General features: G+C 33.6%; 2 protein-coding genes across 5 annotated transcripts; one reads left to right on the top strand and one right to left on the bottom strand.

Annotated features, from left to right (window-relative positions):
- The first annotated feature begins 348 nt into the window (after positions 1-348).
- On the top strand, positions 349-3,782 carry Ankle2 (ankyrin repeat and LEM domain-containing protein 2). Of its 3 annotated transcripts, none has more exons than XM_089597153.1 (10): positions 349-462; positions 562-701; positions 800-1,131; positions 1,426-1,746; positions 1,823-1,975; positions 2,071-2,490; positions 2,565-2,661; positions 2,723-2,849; positions 2,938-3,078; positions 3,176-3,782. In XM_089597153.1, the coding sequence occupies exons 2-10, from the start codon at positions 632-634 to the stop codon at positions 3,228-3,230; spliced, it is 1,716 nt and encodes a 571-aa protein (XP_089453279.1). In that variant the 5' UTR covers positions 349-462; positions 562-631; the 3' UTR covers positions 3,231-3,782. The 3 variants fall into 3 exon arrangements, with proteins under 3 accessions (XP_089453279.1, XP_089453278.1, XP_089453277.1); XM_089597152.1 differs by having other exon boundaries at positions 349-466; XM_089597151.1 differs by having other exon boundaries at positions 349-476.
- On the bottom strand, positions 3,572-6,430 carry Clc (clathrin light chain). Of its 2 annotated transcripts, XM_014353317.2 has the most exons (6): positions 6,059-6,430; positions 5,892-5,981; positions 5,711-5,806; positions 5,524-5,635; positions 5,345-5,356; positions 3,572-4,213 (listed from the first exon to the last, which is right to left on the bottom strand). In XM_014353317.2, the coding sequence occupies exons 1-6, from the start codon at positions 6,192-6,194 to the stop codon at positions 4,033-4,035; spliced, it is 627 nt and encodes a 208-aa protein (XP_014208803.2). In that variant the 5' UTR covers positions 6,195-6,430; the 3' UTR covers positions 3,572-4,032. The 2 variants fall into 2 exon arrangements, with proteins under 2 accessions (XP_014208803.2, XP_014208804.2); XM_014353318.2 differs by lacking the exon at positions 5,345-5,356 and having other exon boundaries at positions 3,579-4,213; positions 6,059-6,425.
- Between the last annotated feature and the right edge of the window lie 2,275 nt (positions 6,431-8,705).

Raw genomic sequence — 8,705 nt, 5'->3', positions numbered from 1 at the left:
ATTGCTGTACTTATATGCCTTCTGAGAAGTAGTTTTTCTACCCCATTATCATCCACCATCAACGGCATTCACAAGCAGAGACTGACGAAAAATTTTAATTCCGCGGGCATTTGTGGTCTCAGAGAAAGCCAGGTAAGGCTAGTAATACGCGACCGTGGATTTTGTGTGTGCATGGACTGCATGGTGCGTAACTGCGTATTGTATTGCGTATACACAACACAACTTACACAACCTATAATAACAAAACCGTAGTAGAGGAAGAACAACAGAGCAATAAAACTTTTAGTAACTAAGACACTCTCACTCATTCTCATTCACTCTCAAACCTTAAATTGACTAATTTAATTCTGTACTGTCTCTTTGCGCTGAACCACGGTCGTACGACCGTGCGCTGAACTAACTGACAGCGACAACAGTGGTTTTTGTCCAGATTTTGTGAATCTCTGACGAAGCTAAGTGAAGGCAGGTACTTATAGGTAACAGATCTTGCGAAGTTGCGAAACTTGCAAACTTGATTTTTGCAGTCAGTATCGTTAAATCATATAATATATAATTATCAAGTGCGCTCCGGTTACCCTGGATTCGGACAACTGTACCAATTTTAAACCGATGTGCTTGCTGGAGCGCCGGGATGAACACGTCGATGAACAACAGCACGGTTTACCACGCGGTCTACGTGCCCGAGGAGGATGATACACCAGGTGAGGTACCAAACAGGTCTCCATATTTCCAACCTGTTCTCGGTGGTTATACGTTCTTTTTCAATTAAAATTCCTTATATTCGATGTTTTGCTGCAAGGTGACAATGTGCACATCTACCATGACAAACTCGAGGCCCTCAAAATCATCAAGCAGATCAAATCGAGTCGGCTCAAGAGTTTCAAGACTCTTGAAGAGGCCACCGAGTTCTCGCTCAATGGGCTCGAGTCTGTGCTGCCTAATCCACTGGCGAACTCGGTCCCGATTATCCAGGTCACCGAGGAAAAATCCAAGTTCAAGGCCCTCAAACCGCAAGATCTCACCAAATTTCGAAAGCTCGTCGACAGCGGCGACCTCGCGAAGGTCAACGAAACTATATGGGAAAATCCACGGCATCTCATTGGCAGCGGTGACACGCCAACTATACTTCAGGTAAGTGTTGTGAGTTGGTGACAATATACCTTTGGTGTACTTGATTAGATTTGGATAGTAACAATTTGAGTCATCTTTTCTTTTGCCTGCCGACAGTTTCAAAAAGCATTGCTGTATGAGTGTTTTCATTGCTGTATGCTGTTTTGCTTTTTAACTACATTCTATTTCCTCTGATAATGTTCAAACAAGGTCAAACATTACCAAAATTAAAAGAGTTATAATACCTAGTAATTTGTTTTGGATTCTTCTACTTGGAACTTTTTGATTTAACTTGGGATGATGTAATTTTTACAGGAAGGTTGTCGTTACAATGCTCTACACATAGCTGTCAAAAGTGTAAACCACGCCAGAGAAATGTGTGAACTGATATTAAATACAGTGGGTAATCCAGAATTTGTGAAACTTCATTATGGTGATGCAAATATAGACAAAAGTTATGTTGATAGAGCTAGTATTTTGCAAGATTTGTACTTGAATACACCTGACAAAGGGCTAAATGAAACTCCACTGCATTTTGCCACTAAGTACGGACATAAAGATTGTGTTAAAGCTTTGTTGTCTTATCCACAATGTTTGAAAAATCCTTTGAACAAGCATAAACAAACGCCATCAGATGTAATTATTCTTTACTTTTCGTGATTCTTGTAGATAACGTATTAGTCTAATCATGAATGTGTATTTTTTAATTTAGGTAATATGTACCAGAAAATGCATTGGCGATACAAATTTGATAAATGAAATACGCTCTTTGCTAGAAGAACAATATTATGTTCCTGTTATACGCGCACAAGACAATAGTTTGATGCCCGTGGTTGGAGAACCATTTTCTCTCAATCATCCTCTAGTACGGCCGCTTTTTTTCCTACTTTTCATGAGAAACTTTAATGTTACGGTCACATTATTATTATTATTATTATTGTTATTATTATTTGGTTTTAGAAATTAAACAGTGATCCCATCAGTCCTACAGTGGAAATAAAAGCATTTGCAGGTCCTATGCTAAAAGAGCAGGCGCTTGAATTCAGAAAAAAATGGAAAACGCCACCACGAACACTTGGTACGCCAAACAAGATGAACATGTCCGGCGATTGTAACGGACTTCGAAGTCCTGGGTTAAATATATCTTCCAATCTATCGTTACGATTGCAAGATACAGAAAAAGGACTAGAAAGGGTAGGCAGAGAATTAGCTTCGGAATTTCATGTCTCTTGGAAGGAATACTGGCCATTTTTAGAAGACTTTGCCGATCTTCGGTGTGCAGAAGGTTTAAGAAAACTGGAGGAGTTTTTGAAAAATAAGTTAGAAAAGTCTAATACTTCCACAGTTATGCAGGAAATTTTTCGGAGTTTTTGGAAAGAAGTATACTTTTTGTTAACTATTTTGATAGTCTTCATCAAGTACTTTGTTTACAGTAATGATGATTATTTTTGTAGACAGTACCAGAGAATAAAGTAGAGGTTGACGATATATGTGACATATTTCAATCAATGACACTAAATAACGGAACGAATACTGATAATGAGACTCAAGGTTAGAAAAAATCCAAATTTCTGCTTGAATAATTTTTATCAAATTTTTTCTATACTTCAAGATATCATGTTCACCACACCACCTTCATCTCCTTTGCGTGTAACCAATAACAACGAAAAAGATGAATCTTCTGATGATGAAATGGATCTTGCTGATGATAGTATTAATGAGGAAATCTTTCTCGAGGGGTATAAGTTTAACGATATTTATTACTTTATTTCATTTAATCAAACATTTAAACATATTTAAGAAAAGTAATTTCATTTAATTTTCTAGGAAAACCCCATCGAAAATTGATTTTGCCGTATTCACTGCCATTCCATCTGAAATAGATTTAAATGAATATCCATACACATATCGTTGGCGACACGAAATGCAATTGGCAAGCAAAAATATCAAGAGTGACAATATTTTAAGGTAAATTCAAGATTTTCAGCTTGTCTAGAATGATATCATTGTTCTTTTGATTGATGCAATGTCTAGAATAAATAACGAGATTAACTGATTTTTGCAGGACACCAAAAAATATTTTGTATAAGAAGAAATTGTTTCTAGAGGAAACGTTATAAAACTCGAACGAATCCGTGTGTGCTTCCTGTGTACAGCAGCCAAGTCAGATTGTAACTTGGCATTGAGAGTATGCAGTATTTTTTTATTTCATAAATGTCTTGTCAATGTTATAACAAACTTTAAAGTTTGTCAAGTCATATTGTCTTTCATCAAACATAAAAATATGTCAGAGTATCTGCTATAATTCACTGACGTTTAAATACAATTAAAAAGTTGCATGTAAGTTGATTTTCAAGAGGTCCAAAGTACATTTTATAAAATGAAACTTCTTAACTTAAAACAAGATTGTCTATTTTCTTACTCGTTTTTATACCAAGTTAAAAAAAAAAAAAATTCTTAATGTTGAGAAAAAACAGAGGATTTAACTTTATTATTGTAACTATTAATATTAATTAAGAGATTTAAGATTATTCTATAAGACAAAATATGTGTATATATGTGTGTAAAAAGAAAATTGAATAGCTCGCTAATCGTGTATTGAACGCTATTTAAATTTTTCACCAAGTCATAAAAAGCAAAGAAGTGAATAAAAAGATAATTTCTCAATAAAATTTTTCATAATTAATATTTATTTTATTTTGCAGTCCCTTTGTGAACCAACTAAATATCTTTAAAAAATCGATATATACTCAACGCAATAAGTGTCTCATTAATACGTTGTCACACAAAGTTAGAGAATACTTGGTTTGCTGTTTTTTTGCATTGGAATTATTTTAGTATAGTTTCTTTTCTGAATTTTTTTACACACGCCTACGTACATCGTTAATACACTGCTCTTGATAATAGCTAGTGAAAGAGAAATCAAGCCTTCAGTTCGGGTGGCGGATTCTGTTTCAGCTGTAAAATGATGGAGCGCATTCTAGAGACGTCTTTTGAGGTTCGCGACGATTTTGGATTGAAGTCGCACAACTTGGCAATGCGTTCCCACTCGGTCCCCGGCTCGATCTCGTCAGCTTCGGCAACAAATTGTTTCTCGGCATTCCTAGCAGATAGAAATAAAATTGTTTCGTAGCAAACAAGATGCTTTTTTACGTTTATCATGCACCTGTGACTTTTAACTGTGCATTCAATCATCTAGCATGTTTCAAAGGGGTGTGTCAAGTAAAAAAAAAAAAAAAAAAAAAAAAAAAAAGATAACTAGAATGTGTATATTTCTCACACATCCCTTTAACATATCTAATGTGCTTGCTCTCTATCTCACTACTTGAGCAGCTTCAGATGCAGAATTTAAATTCATGCAATTCATGACTTTAGCATTATTGTTATATTTTGATTCTAAATTTTGATTTTCTAATAACAACTTGTAGAAGCAGACAGAGACACTGTTGTGTATAAAAGTGTATGAATTTGTAAGTCCAAGTTGCATGAATCTGCGGTCGTATTCTGTAATTATTTATGATTTAAAAATAAAATAATTCAAGAAATCAATCAAATCACTAAATAATAGTATAATGTAAATATATCTTCAGTAGTACAACCTAAATTTCATTTTTTTAATTCTAAATTTCAAGTCAACTGGAACATGTCAAGTATAGTTTAGTTCACAACTATTTTAATATTTGTGTGTGTGCAGGTGTGAGCAAGTGTTATTAAATTTTTAATCACTTAAGCTTTTCATATAAATGTTCTGGTAAGTGCTTAGCTTATTTCATGCTTTATCATTTACCTTGAGCTTAGAATTTACAGTGTTATGATTCAAGTAAAAAATGTTTTATTCCATTATTAACTTGCTAACTTAGTTTTTGAAGAGTTAAACATTGTAAATTTCAAACTTTTTCTATTCAAACCAAACTTGTCACTCCAGTCAGTCTGAAATTTAGTAATCGCGTACGTTTACTCTAGTTGAGGGGTTGAAATACTCTTCTGATACTGGTGACAAAGCATTATTCTAAATTATTTAGCAAGCAACATTAATCTAACATTAAACATCGAGAAAGGATAATTCAAACATAATGCTATACTTTAAGAAAACTTAAGAACATACATAGCAATGCTAAAATGTGTAAAATGTAACATAAAGTTATGAAACTCTTTTTGTAAGCACAGAGCTTTTTTATTTGCATTATTTAGCAAACATGCATGTATTCTAGTATATTATTTTTATTCAACTTACTTGGCTGATTCCCTAAGAAGCAAAATCAAAATGATAGATTCAGAGTTCAATACACTTGACAAAATACGTATATTTTGTCTTTTTTTCGCGCAAAAAAAAATCAGTATATATTTATGTATAACAAAATTTTAAAAAACACAAAAAAAAACAAAAAGAAATAACATGATTAACAAATTCACCTGTTAGTAGCTTTTGTTTTACTAATTGCCTCTGCATGATGTTTATACCATTCTTCTAATTCCATCTTGGCAGCTTCTTTCCACTCTTCTTTTTTCTTTTCTTCCTCTAAATCTGTTTAATAACGAATGAATAGAGTAAAAAAAAAAAAAACTATCTACAGAAGTATGTAATTCAAACTAAATCTACCTTTTTGCTCTAGTATTGCTTTTTGTTCTTCTCTCCACTTTTTGATTTTTTCTGGCTCTTCTTTCATAGGCATAGGTGGCATGGGGGTTGGATCCTCTAAATTATTGAGCAAATGAAAGTAAGTATCATCGTGGGGCAGTTTGGTTATTTATTGGGATAATCAATAAAAAATTAATCTTGCCATCGACTATTGTTGGTTGTTGGTCAATAGTGTTGATCATCTCAAAGCTTCCACTATTCTCTTCAGCTTTCACTGTAGTCGTCATACCATCTTCAGAGAATCAGAGAGTTATCGAAAGTAAGTAGCACTAACATCCAGAGAAAGGAGGTAAAGAAAAATACACCAACCTTCAATTGGAGCAGCAGCTGCTGCCGGAATCTCAACTTCTAGCCCAGCCAACTGATCCTGTTCCCTGGCTAGGAACTCCGCAGCTGGATCGACCTCCAAGTCATTGGTTACAAAGTTATCTCCAAAGGTATCCATATTATTCCCGACGATCTATGTCGGCGAAAATATTAAGCAGCACTAATTATTCGTCAGGATTGATATGTATAGTTAAATGACAGCGTTCTGTTTTCAAAGTACGTAAAGCCCGCAGAGGTTAGATGAGTCAGATCTGGTCAGATTGACTGAACCGAAGGCGGTGACACCCACTACTTTGTGACGGCCAATTCACGGCAGTTCACGGAGGTGAACTGGCGAAACTGCAGCAAAGCAGAACCGAAAAGAATAGCATTGCCTAGTATATCTATATGTACATATATGGAATATATAGCTTCGTTGACTTCGACTTAACTGAGACACCGCTGGTAGTATAGTCCGGTTTCCGGTAGCTGAAGCAATCAATAAGGAACAAATCGGAGATAGCGTCCAAACTTTGCAGATCGCTTTGTATTATGGTCTGTAAACATGGAAAAATAGTTTTGTCCAACCAAACCACGGGCTTCAATTGTTATTAAACAATTCGTAAAAATTTACCATTTTTTTTCTTAGTTTTTCTCATATAACTTTTTTTGTGGCTGTCGGATTGCAAAAATAGCTAAAGATATTTTGTTCGTTATTTAATTATCTACCAATCTGTGTAAATTAGATCATTGGAAGACTTTTTTTCGCGAAGTTATATTGCAAAAAAGTGCAAAAATCGTCGTTATAAATTGTCATTTTGAAACATCCATAACTTTTATAATGTTTGATGAAAATGCTTCAAAATTTGGTATTCGATAGCTCTTATAGAGATCTTAAGCCATGCTCAAGGCTTTTCTTGTATTATGAAAAATAACGTAAATAAACTATAATTAATTAAAAAATTCATTTGATTGTCCTGATCGTTAAAATTGAGCTAGACTGAAACTTTAAAATGGATTTTATTCAGAATACAAAGGACTTCAATATTGTAAAAAAAAAAACTTTTTTTTTCAATTTTTACCCCGATTTTTTACAAAATTTAATTTTGCAATATTAACAAATTAACATTACTCGATCATTTTCTATTGTGGAGAAGTAGAACTAGTTCCATCTAATAGTGTATATTTTTACACAAATTTACAAAAAAAAATTTTTACGATATGATGTTTTTAACTATAGTTATTAACAGTTTAGTGTTTTTTGCAATTGTTTAATTTCTATCGGTTTTTTCAATTAAAAAAAAATATTTTAGTATCTACATAGCATCCGTTGTTGTTATATATGACTTACAGATTTTTTAACAAATAATTGACAGTTAGAAAAAATTACTTATTTATACAGTTTTACGTGCGATAACGGCCTGTGTACGGCGGATTGCATATTTCAGGCGTTTCCATACCAGTTCGAAAAATCATATTATTTGATCTTTTACTTTTATTATTGTTTTGTAATAACTAAAAATACATAAACATACATTTTTATACAAAATTTATTATGTGAATGCAAGAAAATACGATGTACATGATATTTGTTGCATAAATTTTTTATAAAATACTATTTCTTATATTTTACGTTTTTTTGTTACTGGTGTGTGATCACTATCACTCTCGGTGTCATCTTCTATTTCGGCGAACAAGATGTCATCAGAATCGTCTTCTAATACTATATAATTAGGAAAAGCATTTTACTGTGAAGGTAAAAATTGTGCTAACATGGAAGACAGAATAGTGTCTCTTAGTGAAGATGAAGATGATAACGACATATACAGTACTCAGAACGTAGAGCATGAGCAAATTCAAATTCAGATGAGTGAATTAGTATCTTTAGCTATTTTTGCAATCCGACAGCCACAAAAAAAGTTATATGAGAAAAACTAAGAAAAAAAATGGTAAATTTTTACGAATTGTTTAATAACAATTGAAGCCCGTGGTTTGGTTGGACAAAACTATTTTTCCATGTTTACAGACCATAATACAAAGCGATCTGCAAAGTTTGGACGCTATCTCCGATTTGTTCCTTATTGATTGCTTCAGCTACCGGACTACTCGTACAACAGAGCTACAGAGCGCCAGTAAATTAAAGGTATATATAGTTGACTTTCCGATCTGACGGTAATGTAGAGCGCAACTTACCGAAAATTACTTGCTCTGGTAACGATTGCGGAAAACACCTCATCACACGCATGATGCACGTAGTATATTATACCACGTGTGATTGTCTTCCCCTGTGTGATAATGATTTGACAACAAATAGATAGACGGACAGCTCAACATACCGCTATCTCTTTTGCACTTGGTATAACGCTCGCCGCTCTCGCCGCCCTCGCTGGTGAAGTATTTATAAACAATAAAACATATTTAATAAAGTAATGCATTAGAAATACCTAACTGGTAAAATGTTGAAGAAAAGCTATGACTGAATGCATTTTATTTTTTTTTACTAAAAAAATATTATTCAGTAGTGTGCGCAAATATCACGTTGTATACTAAAATAATAAAGGTATTGGATACATATACTTTTCGTCTTTACCGCCACTAATATGGTAGTCGAGCGTTGTGTAACAAATCCAGCTATTTGTTGTCACATCAT

This window comes from Copidosoma floridanum, unplaced genomic scaffold (genome assembly GCF_036245765.1).
Source record: "Copidosoma floridanum isolate Cflo_tuat_1 unplaced genomic scaffold, Cflo_Japanese_pri ptg000030l, whole genome shotgun sequence".
Taxonomy (NCBI): domain Eukaryota; kingdom Metazoa; phylum Arthropoda; class Insecta; order Hymenoptera; family Encyrtidae; genus Copidosoma; species Copidosoma floridanum.
The sequence above is the reverse complement of the archived record's forward strand: the minus strand, read 5'-3'. Positions and strand labels throughout refer to the sequence as shown.

Excerpts from the sequence above, each read along its gene's own strand:
- Clc (XM_014353317.2), bottom strand. The coding sequence starts at position 6,194 with ATGGATACCTTTGGAGATAACTTTGTAACCAATGACTTGGAGGTCGAT. Across the intron at positions 5,807-5,891 it reads ACAACCAACAATAGTCGATG|AGGATCCAACCCCCATGCCA; the intron begins GCAAGATTAATT and ends TCAATAATTTAG. Across the intron at positions 5,636-5,710 it reads AGCAATACTAGAGCAAAAAG|ATTTAGAGGAAGAAAAGAAA; the intron begins GTAGATTTAGTT and ends GTTATTAAACAG.
- Ankle2 (XM_089597153.1), top strand. The coding sequence starts at position 632 with ATGAACACGTCGATGAACAACAGCACGGTTTACCACGCGGTCTACGTG. Across the intron at positions 1,132-1,425 it reads ACACGCCAACTATACTTCAG|GAAGGTTGTCGTTACAATGC; the intron begins GTAAGTGTTGTG and ends TAATTTTTACAG. Across the intron at positions 2,850-2,937 it reads GAGGAAATCTTTCTCGAGGG|GAAAACCCCATCGAAAATTG; the intron begins GTATAAGTTTAA and ends TTAATTTTCTAG.